Source organism: Vanacampus margaritifer, chromosome 10 (genome assembly GCF_051991255.1).
Source record: "Vanacampus margaritifer isolate UIUO_Vmar chromosome 10, RoL_Vmar_1.0, whole genome shotgun sequence".
NCBI lineage: Eukaryota > Metazoa > Chordata > Actinopteri > Syngnathiformes > Syngnathidae > Vanacampus > Vanacampus margaritifer.
In genome coordinates, this window is record NC_135441.1 from 21,337,538 (window position 1) to 21,355,074 (window position 17,537).

The 17,537-nt window shown below is 38.1% G+C and overlaps 2 protein-coding genes across 2 annotated transcripts; one reads left to right on the plus strand and one right to left on the minus strand.

Moving 5' to 3' along the window:
* The first annotated feature begins 2,084 nt into the window (after window positions 1-2,084).
* On the plus strand, window positions 2,085-2,694 carry atoh1b (atonal bHLH transcription factor 1b). The gene has a single exon (XM_077578452.1). The coding sequence runs from the start codon at window positions 2,089-2,091 to the stop codon at window positions 2,692-2,694; it is 606 nt and encodes a 201-aa protein (XP_077434578.1). The 5' UTR covers window positions 2,085-2,088.
* Window positions 2,695-9,551: 6,857 nt separating this feature from the next.
* Window positions 9,552-17,237, minus strand: ddx41 (DEAD (Asp-Glu-Ala-Asp) box polypeptide 41). Its single transcript, XM_077578908.1, has 17 exons — window positions 17,049-17,237; window positions 16,535-16,621; window positions 16,307-16,457; window positions 16,148-16,222; window positions 16,003-16,063; window positions 15,787-15,923; window positions 15,598-15,670; window positions 15,254-15,407; window positions 14,658-14,794; window positions 13,962-14,124; window positions 13,565-13,696; window positions 13,416-13,487; window positions 13,232-13,328; window positions 11,585-11,734; window positions 10,980-11,051; window positions 10,007-10,117; window positions 9,552-9,912 (listed from the first exon to the last, which is right to left on the minus strand). The coding sequence occupies exons 1-17, from the start codon at window positions 17,073-17,075 to the stop codon at window positions 9,776-9,778; spliced, it is 1,836 nt and encodes a 611-aa protein (XP_077435034.1). The 5' UTR covers window positions 17,076-17,237; the 3' UTR covers window positions 9,552-9,775.
* Window positions 17,238-17,537: the final 300 nt, after the last annotated feature.

Consider the following 17,537-nt stretch of genomic DNA (forward strand, 5'->3'; position numbering starts at 1 on the left):
AAAAAATTACTCTGAAAACCGGAAACTACAATAATAATAATAATAATAATAATTCAAAGGCCATAAACTAATTACTCAGATTACTTTATAGATAACAACTTTTTTTATTTAATCACAAATGAATCTGCAATGTGATTGGCACATTTATTGATTTTCATTTTTTTTTAAATGTACATAGACTGTATTAAAATGCAATGTTTTTTTTTTTTGCTTATGTCTGTACAGTATGCTTTGGGTGTACAAGATGTATTTAATGATCCATAAATGGCTTTACTTATCAGCTATCTTGGCTTTACCATAGACAGGTGTGTCTGGGCCCTTTGCCTTCCACCTGTTCCTTTTATTATTCTTCTGCAAATAGTCTTTACAATTTGTTTGAGAACAAACCCGCCTTGAAGGCCAATCAACAAGCATGAGAAATACATTCGAATCTATTTTCCACAAACTGCCATGACAGGTACTTTACTTGGCAATTCAACTTCAAGTTGGAGAAGCCTTCTCCAAATGTTTCGCTAAGGGAGCTCCTTTTTGTCATTTGTTTAATTATTCGCAAAAAGTTCGGGATAGTTGGATTTCGGATGACATTTCAGGATGAACCCAGAACGCATTTTGAGTTGACCTTTTGACCTAGTAACGTTCAAATGCACATTTCCAACTGCTCATACTTTCAGTTCAAATTCCCATGCGTTTGATCCGTAAAAATGTGCAACAATGTCACTTCTATGCCTTTCTGTGACTCCTGAAGACACTCTGCAACAGTCTACGCTCCGAGGTGTTTGTCACAGTTGCCTTTTTTAATGACAATTGATTTGACAATTGCAGAAGCATACTGCATTCACTTGGCCTGGGGAAGCAAGGCAGGGGGTATTTTTTTCTGAGCACTTTATAGAACTTACTTGTTTTTTAGTTTTGATTTTTAAATAGTTTCAGTTTTTCAGAGTTTATATTTCTACTTTATGGATTTTTTTTCTGGGATTCAGAATATGTCTTTTTTTCTATTTTTCAGAATTTTTTTTTCAGATCCCAGACCCACCCCTGTTTTTTTAAATATAATTTCTGATTTTATGAATAATTCAACTCCCCAAAAATATTTAAGGAATAAGGGAAGACCCCCCCTACCCCCCAAAAAAATAAAAAATAAATAAATAAATACATACATAAATAAAACTGAGAAAAATATTCAGGAAAAAAGACAAAAAATGATTATTCAAAAAAATATATTTAAAAAAAACCTGAAAAACAAGAGGGGGATTGGGGGAGGGGCATTGGCAATCTGGAAAAACAGGGGTAAATTTTTCAGAAAAACAATTATTAAAAAAATATATATATATATATATATACTGTATATATATTATTATATTTAAATAATGAGGAAAAACAGAAAAAATAATATTCTGGGGGCGAAAAATAAACAAAACATCCCGAAAAACAGGGTTTTCTGGGGAAGGGTGTGAAAAACGGGTACAATTTTCAGAATAATCAACAAAAAAAATTAAAGGGAAGAAATTGAGAAAACCAGAAAAATATGTTAGAAAAATAACAGGAAAAAAGCAACACAACAGAAATAAATTACTCTAAAAACAGAAACTATAAAATAATAATAATAATAATAAGAAGAAGAAGTAGAAAAAGAATAATTCAAAGCCTATAAACTAATTACTCAGAAAACTTTTTATTTTTCAAGTGAATGCAATACTCTTCCATACATAACAAATAACTTTATTTGATCCCAAATGAATCTTGAAATGTGATTGATGCATTTGTTGATTGATTTAAAGCTGGGCTGCCAATTGTATGTTACAATTAGTTAGGAGTCTTTCTCTAATGGCACGCTGTTAAATAATTCATAGCCTACCTTCTGCGTGGAGTTAATAATAAGGTAGTGATATAGAGTTACAATGCACAATGACAAAAAAAAAAAGACGCTTTGTTTAATTGCTGTGACAGGCTCAGAGGGGGTTGGCTGCTGCGGACCTGTCAAGAGTCAGTGACACTAAGGGGGGGGGGGGTTGGAACAACTTGGGACGGGGGACAGTTATAAATTGTTGCATGCATGTTGCAGTGCAAACAACTTGAGAGCACTTCACCATGAGCACCAAAACAGAGCTTCCAATCTGGACTCAGCATGTGGATGAGCACAAAAACTGGATTTGCCCCAACTCCCTGCGCGTCTTCGCCACAAGAACAGACGCGTCGGAGCACTTTGCGCCGGAGATGCCGGGCGACGTGTCGGCCGCGGGGATCCCGGAGGCGGACGAGGCGCCGCCCCACTGCGGCCCGCACAGACACCGGCGGGTGGCCGCCAACGCCCGGGAGAGGAGGAGGATGCACGGCCTCAACAAAGCCTTCGACGAGCTGAGAAGCGTCATCCCGTCGCTGGAGAACGAGAAGAAGCTGTCCAAGTACGACACCCTCCAAATGGCGCAGATTTACATCAATGAGCTGTCGGAGCTCCTGGCCGGGATGGTCCAGCAGCATCCGGCCTCCGCGGAGAAAACCTCCTGCAGGAGGAACGTGATGCACAGTCACGTGACGGAGCAGAACCCGCGGACAGAGCGGAGGGACTCCGCTTCCTCCCATCTCATCATACTCGGGCCCAAAAGCGGGCTTCATAAAAGCAACTCCTGCCACTGCAGTGATGGAGAATCTTCTCATCTTAGTGACGTAGAAGAGAGTCAACATGGAGGACGTTAAATCACATCACGGGGAGTACCACGAATTGTTAGAAAATGATGGCACGAAGGTTTGGATTGTTTAGTTAATAGTTTTTTTTTTAAAATATGCCTTCGAATGGTTAAGATGTCACTTGATGATTTTTTTTTAAAGCACAATAATAGAGAAAACAGGAAGTTAGATTTTGGGTTGTTGTTTTTTTGCAACTTTGCAGAAAATATACATACAAACCCATCTCATTCAAGGTGCAGGACAACTTTGAAGTGCTGATTGCTCAGGTAGTGAAAAAAGGTTGAGAAGTGATAGTTTGGTAGAATAATTAGAGATAACTTGGAGAGAAAAAAATGGAATATTTCAAAATCTTTTTATGGTCACAATGAACTCTCAGATTGCACTTTATGAGCTTATAACCATCTTTAATGTGATTATTTTCTACATTTTGCTAAAGCATTATTATTTATAATACAGGATATATGAAGTTTTTGCTACAATAAAGAGAATATGGAGCTATATTGTTCAAATGTATTGATTTATTGGTGACAAATTGTATTTCGGTCATAAAAGTGGATTGAGGGGAGTATGTACAGATATGGTGTAAATCAACTACTTTAGTGTTTCTATAGGTCATAAACTAGCTTCATCGTCCAGATATTTCATATAAATAATAATATTCAATAATAACTTAACTCAATCACTCCCAGCCATTTTCACTGAAGCAACCCCCTTCGCCCCCGGCTGTTTTACTGGATTTTGACAGATTTTGCAAAGCCCACACCACAGAATATTGTGTTCTATTGCTATAAAAACATGGAACCTACCAAAAGATAAGATTAGAGTCTCTTATTTCATCAGGAAAAAAAGTATATTTGTATCTGTTTCCGTTTTGCAGCAAATAGCATTAGAATATAGCTAAGTTTCATTATTCACAAACCTGTTCACAACACTGGGGAAAAGTGTTTGTTGCAACATGGCCCTGGTTGATCTCTTATACTCTGCTGCCACCTGCTGGCTGTTTTTTTTTTTTTTTTTTTTGGTGTGTAATAACTACTATTGTTTTAGGTCAGAGGCTGCATAAAAGCCTTATGTATGTTCTGGCATTTAAAAAAACAACAACATAAAAACATATAAATACGTTTTGGGGACCTGGCAATATGTGAACTAGAACGTTTTTATACGGTTTTGGGACCAAATGAGTTGCCTTTTAAGGGATCTGAGGACACTTTTTATTACATACATGCATACATACAGTACATATAAACACACATACATACATTATGCATATGTGCCATACATTGGCATTTAAACACATTTAAAAGTAAATACATAAACATAGGTTTCTAACATTAATTACTACTGAAAAAGACTATCAGAGGTAGTAAATCCAGATCCAGAAAGTAAAAACCCTGCCACAGTTTGGCTTTAGCCCTTGATGCTAGCTAGCTTGCTTGGTAGCTCCCTTGCAGGTAAATGAGCACCAATTGAGCTAGCTAGCTAGCTAGCACCTGGGGCTAAGTGCCACAGTTTGGCTTCAGCCCCTGATGCTAGCTAGCTAGCTAGCTCCCTAGCAGGTAACGCTAACTAGCCAGCATCTGAGGTTAAAGTCAAACCGTGGCAGTGTTTCTACTTTCTGGACCTGGATGTGCCACCTCTGAAGACCGTACTGTGAAATTGATCTAATAAACAGGATTTAAAATCATTCACTGTTGGCAGCTTATTCCATTCGTATGCAGCATAACATCTAAATGCAGCTTCACCATGTTTGGTTTGAACTCTGAACTCCACTAATTGACCTAAGTAATGTAATTTATAGGGTTGTTCAATAATGTTCAGTGCAACTTTATATTTTACCATAAATACATTTTAAAAGGTCTCTTTATGTTTCTACTGCCTCGCAATGAGGCATTTGGTGTCCATTTCAACTCAAGCAAATTTGGTTCTCTTACAAAGATAACATTTTTAGAAATATTTTCAAATCAGACCCCACTTGTGCGGCCAAATAAGATATGCACACACGCGCAAGCTAGAAACACACTCTCCAAGTAAAAGAAAGCAAATAAAGAGTGAGAGTCTAATAAAGCTAATGATGCTGCATGGTTATCTGTCACAGTTAAAGTGGCTCTTGCTACTCTGCTAATAGCCTATCGGGAGAACAAATGGAAACGAGCTCTCTGAAAGAGAGAGGCGCTTGGAACTTTTCCAGTCCCTTAGAAGTGCTTTCTGCCAGCCTGCGTGTCAAATTGGCGCAGACCTCTGCAGGGGGGGGGGGGGGGGGCGACGTCGGCGAAGCAGCTGATGAAGTCTTCGTCTTCCTGCTCCATCTTCTTGATGTCATTGGCAGGCAGGATGTCGTTCCGTGTGGCAGGAAATTTGCTGACACGCCAAGGGAGACTACCACGGCTACAGATTCCCTCTATTTCAGGCTGCTGACCTTTTTTCTTTCTTTCTAGATGGTCGTAATAAAGCTTGTCATCCGTGACATTATCTGGCCTCTGAGCAATGTGCCCCTCATTCTCTCCTCCGCCGCTGTTTGCCTTAACGAGAGAAAGTCGCTTTGCAAATACTACAGAGGCGTCATTAAAGAAGACCTTTCTGAGCCTCCATGCGCATCATCAACAGGTCGGCTGGTTGTGATCAGTAGGAGGAATGGAATATGGTCAGGTAATGACCTTCTGTGGGAACCTCGTAGCTGGCTGCAGGACATGGGAATTGTTTTTCGTTTTGAGCTTGGGCCTTGGGATGAACTCTCCTATCGCATCGGTGGCTTGCTTCAAATCAATTAAGTCCAGCTGTTCCGTGACGCTGATTGACTTCCAAGGAGGGATGAACGATTTTGAACAATAATGTAATTGTGATTTTTCCTCACCCTCAATATTGCTATTGTGATTAAAAAATTTATTTTTAAATAAAATAAAAATCAAGGTCTTCTTAGCATGTATTTTTTAAATCAAACCTAAGCAGTAAATTAATTTGCATTACAACAACAAACAATATAAGATTTATTATACGTAAATGTTTTGTACATTCTGATCTATTATTTTTAATCCGTTATTTTTAATCAGAGCAAGAATGTCAAATAAACAAAAACAAAATTAAAAAGAATGTGCATCTTCACATACAGTATGGCCAAACAATACTACTTTGATTAATAGACAAATAGATTGGATAGCTAGCAAGCTAGCTAGAAAGAGAGATAGCTAGCTACAGGTAACTAGCTAGCTAAACAGATAGCTAGCTAAACAGATAGCTAGCTAGCTTGACTGATAGCTAGCTTGCTAGAAAGATTGTTAGCGAGCTAAACTCATAGCTAGCTAGCAAAACAGATATCTAGCTAGCTAGACAAATAGCTAGCAGCTAGCTATCCAGATAGCTAGCCAGCCAAATAGTCCCCCGCCCCCAAATGCTTTAATTTGAATGTGTGAACATTGAAGGAGGGGGAAAAAAATGGAAACTTACTAGATAGCTCTTCTTGATTTATTTGGCATTGTAAGCACCGGTTTTATTGCAACTTTACTGCCTTCGACGAGTCAGCACTCAGCTGTTTGACCTTGTGCCAAAAAATGACGTGTCATGATTTCATTAATATAGAAGAAGGAGCTACTGTATTTGGCCCATGTTGAGATTTCAAGTACAGTAAGGACTCCAAAAATGGTGGATGATGTAAAATGTGTCAAATGAACATTAGGATTCAGGATTACTTAATGTATGACTCTTACGCGTCACGACAATAACAAACCTTGATTGTAACCACCTGACCAGATGCAAAATATGACATTTTCATTGTAGTGTATAATCTGCAATATTTGTGTAGTGTGCTTCGCCTTTTAGTCTAGTTTTCTACTTATGTCTACTAAATGGGACATTCACTGAGGCCAAATCACAAACGCATCAGCAAAATGGAATATTTTGAGGCGAGGCCCTCTGAAAATTGCTTGCTTTCTACAAATTAACTCACGTGTCTGTATTTTCTAGCTGACGTGTAATCCATTAGGAAAGAAAATAAATAGATGGGTCCGGCTCTGAATAAATTATTGGCTGTAGCTGTTGCTGAAATTTTGTTTTTGCTGACTGCAAGAATTTATAATGCACTGAAAGCTAAATGTTTTGCCTCTGGATGTTACTTTCAGAAGGTACACACTTGATTCTACCATCACAACACGAGGGACGTACACCGGCAAAATTTGATCCAGTACAATATTAAACCTTTGAAAACGTAATGTAATGCGTTAAAGCACAACTGGAAGTGTGCTCATTCTCAACTCATTTCACAAGCAGAAGTAGATTGACAACAACTAAAAAATAAAAAATAATAAAAAGAGTCTCCAAGCTATTTATTGCCATTTTAGGACAATTTATTAAATTAAAAAAACAATTAAACATTTTGGGTTTATCACAACTGCATAATTTTCCTTTACGTCTGCTAGCTTCATGCTAACACATAATAGGAAATACCATAGCTATTAAAATAGCATTGCGGTGGTGTTATAAAGTGTTAAGCAACGGATATTTGAACATTGAACAGGTCCATTCCTTATAAAATATTCCTTATCATGTGCAAAAATGACTATTACTGCACTTACTGAGTCCTTTTGTAGAAGTCGTGAAAGGCTTGGTTTATCTGTGACCAGAGCCGTCTACAGAGAGTTTGGCCAATCACGCTCGTCACATGACATATGGACGCCATCTTGTTACCCTGCAGAAACCGAGTTTGCTAAACTCTCTCTATATACGGCTCTGTCTGTGGTTGTGTCCAAATTAACAAGGCTGTATCCTTCCGAAGGCCGAATATGACGTCACTCCCGTCAGCACGCACGGACTTGCATATATATGAATGGATTGTCAATGCTTCTTGACCGACAGTCCGTTCATGTGTATCTCCGTGCGTGCGCCGGAAGTGACGTCATGCAGCCGACAAATTCGGTCTTCGGAGGACGCAGACTTGTGAATTGAAACACAGGCTCTGGCTGTATTATACTGCCCCCGGTGGCCAAATATAAGAATAATAGTTTTATCCAAGAAAAAAAATACAACTTTATTCGTTTAATACTACAAAATATATAATACTTTTGATGATAGATAGTAAGGATTGTGGCATTCTTAAATAAATTGATGGAGGACCTTGTTTTTTAGACTTACGATGGAGATAAAACACTGTTATAATGACACACTTAGGGATAGGATTTTGGGTTGTGCTCTTATCTATTAACTTTAACATCATCATCATCATCATCACCTCCTCAGTGACTTGACAGCTACAACATCAGTCGTCATGAGAAAGCTCTTACCGTTTTTTTCCCCACTTCCACAAAAGATCATTATTCTTCACGGTCAATCCGTTTGCCTTCTCGAAACCCCCTTCGTGTGATTCACCAGGATCTTTCTGCAAACACGCTGGCATGGTAAATATGACAGTGAGCACGCCACCTTCTTATCACTGCTTTATGGCTTTGAAAGAAGCAAGATGCAAGAAAGTGCAGAGCTTGTGCAAGCAGAAGAATTGGAGAAGTCACATAACAGGAGTTAGAGATTCCGCAATGTGCTATCTACTCGATCTTCCCCAGATGGTTGTACTGGCCTCGGGCTTATCTATATTAAATACAAACACAATAATAAATGTGTTGTAAAATTAGTTCCTTGTACTATAATCACAAGAGGATAATTGTTTGAATTCATGTGAACTATTTCTATTAGTTTAACTTTTTTTTTCCAGGTTTTATGAAAACCTAGAAAAAAATTGGTGATTAATCGTGAGTCAACTATTGAAGTCATGCGATTAATTTTGATTACAGATTTTAATTGTCTGACGCCCCTCATTTTTAATATTTTAAAAAAAATTAGGTACATCAGGCGATTACATTTTTTTATTGTAATTAATCACGACTTCACTAGTTAACTAACGATTAATCACAAATTTTATATCTGTTTTGAATGTACAATAAAAAAAATCTAGGTTTTCATACTTTTGTTAGCAAAAGTGGAAACAAAATGTTAAACTAATAGAAATAGTTCAAATTAATTTTTTAAGTCTATAGCCGTCAATGGCAGGGAATGAGTTAATATGGCCCACCAAGTATTTTTCACATATTATTATTTTTTAATTCATTTTGGGCCTGGTGCGATATATGAGACCTCCTCAGGGAACTTTTTTTTTTTTTTTTTTTACTGTACTAGAATAAAGTGTAATTGCACATCCAATACAGTAGGTGGCACTGTCATTATCAGAAAATACACAAGGAGAATGAGCTCATCTACAGAGATGTACTTAAAGAAATGTTATACACAAATTGATAATATTTTTAATCGTGGCGGAGAGTTCTAGGGATGTGAAATATTTTCTTCCTCCCTGGGGGTAAAAACATTTTAAAAAAAAAAGAGAAGCACTGCATTAAATAATTGGTTAATTTATTGGAACTAAAAAAGAAAACATTTATGAAACAATCTCACATATACAGTCCTAAACATTTTTGTATTTATTTTAGTAAATAACTGGTTGATGATAGGTAAACAAACTGGACATTGAGAACATGAGAAAAATGATAAAATAAACATAAAAAAACGTTAAGTGGTCAAGCTTCAGTTTGCCCACCCATGCCTACAGTATGGAAAATGAGTTTGTTTGGACCCATTTTTATGGTATTTAAAGTGTTTATTGTATTTAAACGAACTGTAAAACTAATCCAATTAAGCACACGTTCATGTTTAAAAGAGGTTGACTAGACCTGAAATGTAGATTTTCCAGAAACATACTGAGTGTTGTAAGGTGACATCATTCCTTCTTTGCAGATGATGTCAGCTTTGACGTCACTACACAACGAAAGTCAAAAGAGGTTTTAGACGTGATTGTCAGACGCAAGTGTTTTTGATAGATCACAAGCCAACTCTTACAGAAGAGAAGATTTATTCAACAGTAGATTTTTTTTTTTTCCAAAAAGAGACATTTATTTACAATTGGTATAAAAAAAAATTATGAAGCTCATCAGTGTTCTGATGACGTTCAGAATTGGCCTGCAAAGCTCTACCTCCTGGTTTGAATGATACCACACACAGGTGGACGCATAATAGCTCGTCAGTGAGCAGTGAAGAATATTCCCTTCCCCAAAGAATCTTAAAAGTCCATTGAGCTGTGAGCCAGATAGTCCTTCCTCCCGATGTTGGTGACCTGCTTGGTCTGCATTGCCTCCAACTTGGGACAGTCCGTAATACGATGACCAAGACCGCCGCAAAATGTACAACCCCTCTCCCCTATGAAAGACCACAAGAATATTTTGTTAGGACACACACAGTCAAATAAAGACGTTTTTTTTTTCATTTATTGTCAATTTGGTGAATGCCTCACCTCCGATATCCAGCATCGTTTCGTCTCCCGACTGGAGCACCTGGAGAACCGGAGGAACCTTTTGCTTGGCTTCAATAAGCAGGGCTTTCAGATCCATCAACACGGACTCATCTGTGAGGTAAGTGGCAAAAGAAAAATGTACAAAGCTGTACTAACCAAAAACATATAAAAACGTTCTATTTTAAATATTGCTATGGAGACGTATTTATATGTTGTTTTTTATGCTAGAGCACTTTGATGCAGCCTCTGAATCGAACAGGTCGCTTAAGGCAATGGTAGTTATTACAAAAGAAGGCCAGCAGGTGGCAGCAGAGTAAAAGAGATCAACCAGGGCCATGTTGAAAAAAAACCTATTTTCCCCAGTGTTAAAAAAAAAACTGATTTGTGAATAATGATGAAACTTAGCTATATTCTAATGCTAATTGCTGCCAAACGGAAACGCATACAAATTCACTTTTCTTTCCTGATGTAAGAAGTGACTCAAATTTTTCGTTTGGTAGGTTCCATGTTTTTATAGCAATAGAACACAATATTCTGTGGGCCTTGCAAAATCAGTAAAAATCCAGTAAAACAGCCGGGAGCGAAGGGGGTTGCTTCAGTGAAAATGGCTGGGAGTGAATGAGTTAATGACAAATATTTTCATTAAAAAAATAAAAATAAGAATAAACTTATATCTCTGAGGAAACATATTGCATTGGTAGCTTCTACAATATTCCAATCAACTGTAAATTTAAAACACTTCCTACCAAAACCTGGATTGAGAAAAAGTATGAATCATTCTTAACATTTTGTCAGGATGTGAAAAAAAAAAGGCCAGTCTTTTTATCACTCTTTGTCTCACTTCCAGTCACAGGATACTCATTTAACAAATAAAAAATATTTTTAAATCAAGGGTATGACTAATTGTGGACCATGCATGGAGATAATTATGTGTGTTTTTGTTGTGGTCGTCATCATTCGTGCAGTTCCTTACCACAGCCTTTATTGATGAACGTTGTGGCGATACCAGTCTGACCAGACCGCCCTGTTCTTCCAATTCTGTGGACTGAAATAAAGAAGACAAATATATTTTTAATATTTTTCACAATCTTTGAAAATGTTTTCATGAATGCTGATGAAGTCCAAACAGAAACGGGAAAAGGCAATCGTGAGTGAAATATGGTTCGATAGTTGACTGCTAAAAGTATGATATACATCTAAGCAATTTCTTAATGGACATTTTGAAGTTTAAGCTGCTTGCTCTCCTTGCAGGCGACGTGGCCGTCACACTATAATGGATAATGACTGTGACTGCCTATACATTTTTCATGTTAACTGAATATTTAAAAACCTCTCGGATCTGCTGCAATTTCTCCAGTAGGTTAATTAAAGAAATGTCCAGATTTAGCCTATAATTCGCTGTTTGTTCTCATATAATGCCAAAACCTATTTAGCAAACACCAACTGGAAGGGCTTTAAGCTACTGCCCTTTAACACACAGAGTCCTCGGGACTCATGAAGCTGGTGTGAAGGCACTCACAGCTGAACCATTATAAGAAGCGAGCCGGCGTCGTCGTAAACACACGAGTATTTTCTCACCATAGTTTTCGATCTCCTCGGGCATGTCGTAGTTGACTACGTGCTGGATGGCCGGGAAATCCAGACCTTTGGAGGCCACATCTGTGGCCACTAGGACGTCTTTTTTTCCTTCCTTAAATGCTTCGATGGCTTTTGTTCTTTCCTCCTGATCTGGAACAAAGAAAAAGAAAAGACTTATGTTATTATTGTGTGGAAATGTTCCTTTTTAACAGCTGTATATAGAGACAGACCAATGTTTTTTTCAGGGCCGATACCGATTATTAGTAGTCAAGGACGCCGATAACCGATATTTGGAGCTAATATTCATTTTTACTAACGGGGAAAATATTGGCATAATTTTTTATTTTTTATTATTACAGCTCTTAATAAAAAAAATAAGCATATGTTTATTGAACAACGTTTAGGGTTAATAAAATATTGGAGTTAAAAAAAAATAATAGGCATCTTTTTACAAATCTAACACAAAATTCAGGAATCTTCCAGGGGCAGTAGCATGTCTTCAAAAATTTAATAAAACCTTAAGTAAATAGCTGCCTATTGTTTGTTACAGTAAATAGTTTTTTTAAAGTACTAAATTTTTTACTGATCTAGTTTTAATTTCAAACAAAGACAGAATGTGCAGAGAGTTCCCAGGGTCAGAAGCATCTATTAAAAAATTAGGTAATTAGTTCCCTGATTTGTTTTCCCCCCCTGAACACTTTTTTAAACTCATTCACTCCCAGCCATTTTCACTAAAAGCAACCCCCTTCGCTCCCGGCTGTTTTACTGGATTTTGACTGATTTTGCAAGGCCCACAGAATATTGTGTTCTATTGATATAAAAACTTGGAACCTACCAAAAGAAAGATTAGAGTCACTTCTTTAATCAGGAAAAAAAAAGTATATTTGTATCTGTTTCCGTTTTGCAGCAATTAGCATCGGAATATAGCTAAGTTTCATCATTATTCACAAATCTGTTCAAAACACTGTGGAAAATAGCTTCTTTTTTGTTTTGTTTTACATGGCCCTGGTTGATCTCTTATACTCTGCTGCCCTTTTTTTTTTCTTTTTTTTTTTTACAATAACTTACCATTGCTTTAAGCGACCTCTTCAGGTCAGAGGCTGCATCAAGCCTTCTGTATGCTCTAGCAGAGTGGTGCCCGTGTTCTGTCCTCGAGAGCCCCTTATCCAGCCTGTTTTCCAAGTTTCTCTCCACTAACACACCTGATTCATGATCAGGATCGTTATCAGGCTTCTGCAAAGCTTGCTAATTAGCTGATCATTAGAGTCCTGCAGCACTGCAGGACAGAAACATTGAAAACGAGCTGGATAGGGGCTCTCCAGGACCGGACTTGGGCACCACTGCTCTAGCATAAAAAAATAAAATAAAATAAAACGTATAAATACGTTTTTGGGAGCATGGTAATATTTAAAATCCCTATTAAAGAACCACATCTATTGAGGAAGATGGGGGAATGGTTGGACTCAATTCAATGGCGCTCTGTGAAAATGATGAAGCAAAAAGGACATCTAGTGGTTTTGATGAGGAACTACAAGCAACACAGACCGACTAAATTGTCCATAATTGTGAACGCAAGTGTGAATGATTGTCTGTTGGCTGGCATTGACGACAAGTTGATGGACGTATTGAACACAATAATGCCTGTACCTTTTCCTCCATGAATGGCCACTGCTTCCACACCTTTCAGCAGCAGATACTCATGGATGGCGTCCACGTCAGCCTTTTTCTCAGCAAATAGCAACACCTTTGGGTAAGAGCAAAAAAAAAAAATGCTTTCACAAATGCATTTTGCGCATGCGTGTCAGATTTTGATGAGTATTTAAGTACTGACGGGAGGTGTTGTTTTCTGGAGACACTCGAGCAGATACACCATCTTCGCCTCTTCTTTGACGTATTCCACTTCCTGTTCAAACAGTCGGTCAACTTTTACACCAGGAAGTGTTTGGCAACTGAATGCAAACACCTGGATGTTGGATGTACCTGGATGACATCCAAGCTGGCAGCACCCGCTCTGCCTACGTTAATGGTGATGGGTTTGACCAAAGCACTCTTGGCAAAATTCTGGATCTTCTTGGGCATGGTGGCACTGAAAAGCAAGGTTTGTCTTTGTCCCTAGAAAGACAAATTAGATGAATTACAACATTGCTCCTCTTCCGCATACTGCACTGCAAACTCAACATTTTCCAGTATTATAAAACTACAAGATATAAACCACTAATCAGCACAAAGAATCTGACTGAAGGTCATACTCGATTTTGCAAAGAAGTACAAAGTTGAGCCACAAAAGTTTGGGCCAGAATATAGAGAAATAATATTGAGGGGGGAAAAAAACATCACATTAAATTCATTTTTCAAAATCGTTCACCCTAGTCTTTACCTTAAAATAAGAAAAAATGGTCCTGATGTCCTCCTCAAAGCCCATATCAATCATCCTGTCAGCTTCATCAAGCGCCAGGTAGCGACAGATGTCCAGACTCACCATCTTCTTCTGTAACAAGTCCATGAGACGCCCGGGAGTGGCGACCATCATGTGCACGCCACTGCAAGCAGAAAACATCTTATAGCACCTTTGCTCGGTTTTGTCATTTCAATACACTACAACAGTGGTTCTCAACCGCGGTCCCCGAGTACCCTTATGCAGCCTGTTTTCCATGTCACTCTCAGCCAACACAGGTGTTCCAATTGATCAGCTAATCAACAAGCTTTACATGAAGCCTGAAAGCGATTCTCAGCTGTGTTGGCTGAGGGAGACATGGAAAAGCAGGCTCTATAGGGGTATTGGAGGACCGACTGCACTAGAACAGTGATCCTCAAAGTGTGGTATGTGAGCGCCCTCTAGTGGTACACGGGGGAAAAAGATATCACATAATTAATCACATCCAGGCAAGCCACATATCATTTAATATTATTTCACAAATGTAATACATAACAAATAAAAGCCTCCCCGATCTGAAGTTGTTAAAAAAAACAAAGCCACAATTTGTGAAAATAAGAGTTTGACTCGCGGGTTTTAAATCAAAGAAATGAGCTGCTGCTGATTACTGTATGTATTGCAACTATGACCTTAACTTACTGCTTCACAACTTCCATTTGCTCCTTGACGGACATCCCACCAATGCAGAGGGCCGTTCGCATCTGAGGGGCTCCCTCCTCCTCCAGCAGTTTGCAGTAATATTCAATGATGCCGTACGTCTGTCGGGCCAGCTCTCTCTGGTGCAAAGTCAAATCACGGTTTCTTGAGTTGCTGAAGAACAACATGCTGATAACCTCTATCATTTTAGGTTTTAAGATTTTGTGCATAGTCAGGGCATTGTAAATCATTTGCCATCAAATCATCTGCATTTGGCAATTTATTATTATATTATATTATTAGTATGGGATTTTTTTTTTAATGGGCTTTAGGTGAACTGATGAATACACACGCACGCACATGCTCACCCACATACAAAAAAAAAAAAAAAAATATATATATATATATATATATATAAAAAAAAAAACATTTTATTATTATTATTATTTTTTTTTTTTTTTTATTTTTTTTAAAGGAGAGCAATGATGATGTCAAATCGAATGAACAATACTGAGCTCTCCTAAAAAAAAGAAAAAAAAAAAAGAAATCATTTTAATTAAAAAAAAAAAGTCTTAAGAGAAAAATAGGCTGTGACTTACTGAAGGACAGATGATGAGTCCATAGGGTCCCTCTCTTTTAAAGAAGGGTAGCCGCTTCTCCTGCTCCAGGGCAAACATGATGATGGGCAAAGTGAAGACCAAGGTTTTTCCCGAGCCAGTGAAAGCAATGCCGATCATATCGCGACCTGATAGGCTGAAAGTACAGGTTAAATTGTATGAACATTTTATACCGTATCATGTATGGAGGAACCACAAGTGGCAGAAATAATATAAAATATTTTAAAAAATTGTAAACATAATTTAGCTTCTACGCTAATAACATAAATAAAAGTGAGCATTCTAATTTTGGCAAAATAAAATTTATGTGTGCACACTTGACTTACACTGTTGGGATTCCTTGAATTTGAATCGGCGTTGGATGTACAATTCCCTTTTTCTTCAAACCTTTTAGAATTGCTGCAAACACGACATAATTGTTAGCAGACATATCTCAGGTGGGTTCACATAGAAAGACCAAGGTGAGTGTGTATACGGGTTGGTCGAAAGGGTGAGGGTTAAGCATATAGTCGAACCTGAAGGAAGCTTCATCTCCCTGAAGGTTTTGATCGGAGGGGGGATGCCGTCTCCATCAACCAGGATGTGAAACTTCTTCCTGACGCGTTCATTTCGTGTCTCTGGCATATGGAGGACATACCGCGGAGCCTTCCAGCTACAAAGAACCATCAGGTTATGAAATGTCGGCTAGGAAAGTTATTAAATTGCTAAAAAGTACAGTAAAATGTTCCCACCTTGTTTTAATTGGATCGTCGTAAATGATACCCTTGGCCATTTCCTTCACAGACATCAGAGCTGACAGAAAAATGGGATAGTTCCCCACCTTGTGAATGGTTTGAATTTATTACAGTATGGTACAAATGTTATTTTATTTTTTACCTCTGCCCTCGGCAACACTTTCTAAAATCTTCTCTTCCTCTTTCAGTTGCTTCTCCTTGGCCGACTCTTTGCGTGCTGTTAATTCAAAACAAAATAAGTGTTAATGAATTTTTGGGGGTGCAACTTTGAATTCCAAAATGAATCTCTTAAAATAGAAACCTTCTGCTTTTTCCTTGAGATGCTGATGCTGATCAAGGAGACTGACGTTGGAACGTGGACCGAGCCCTTCGTCTTCATCCCTGTGTTCCTCCCCACTGTCCCTGTGCTCGTCATCCACTGCTTTACCACGCAATCGCAACATCTTCTGCACCTGTGAAAAGATGTGTTATGTGGCTTATAGGATTACTTCAAAGAAGTACACCCACTGAATGAGGGGCGATAGCATACCATTTGTTGCTTTCGGATTTTGACAGGAACGTAAGGAACATAATCTTCATCCTCCGACCCAGAACCTTCATCTTCTCCATGAGATCTCTGAAAACATAAATTACATTTAGAAAAAATGTCACAGCAAAACGCAGGTGTTTATTTTTAACAAATGACTGAACACGACACTTAATATTGAAACAACTGATGCATAGTGATGAGGTGCTTGCTTTGACAAACAACAGAATGTAAACTGTGTTTCCCCTTGAAGGATTAGAATCAGTAGTCGGTAATGTGTTTTTTTTTTTTTTTACTTTTAAACGTCATTTTAAACGTTGTTTTACCTTGAAATTCGTTAAAGTCTAACACATACAAAAAATACAGTTGATTCGGAAATACCTCATGTGTGTCAAATTATTTTCACAGAACGTTTGACCGGGAGAACAGTAATGGTTTGGCTTGCTAACGAGTTAGCTAGCTGCTAAAGCTAATGCTGGATGTTACCCGCTGTAACATACTTTTAATTGGCGCTTACCTTTTTAAGTTGATGATCGTCTTCCATCTTTTTTAAAACGATGTGCCTACGTGGGCAACTAGTCTGTGACGCTAATTGAGCAATTATCCACACAAAAACGTTCAATTTAATTTACTGTACATGTATCACAAACTCGCTGTCGGCCAAAGCTAAAGTACGGAAAGCTAAAAGGCTCAAAGCTTGCACTACGACACAGTGACGTCAACAGCACTTATGCTACGTTCAAGGAACGTGTAAAATCGGATTCCCCGTTCTCCAGCCAGGAAAAGTGAAGTAGGACACCTCTCTGAACGGGCAGGTCCGGAGAAAAAAAAAGGACCCAGACTTCAATCTGCCGTAACTCAACAATGGCGACCTCCATGGAGACACGGACCGTGAATGGCAAAGCATATCATCGAAATCACATTCGTCTCGAACGCATTGATGTAACTGAGCCAATGAGATTCACGACTCCCCAGATTCATCCAATGCAGCATTAATGATGAAAAA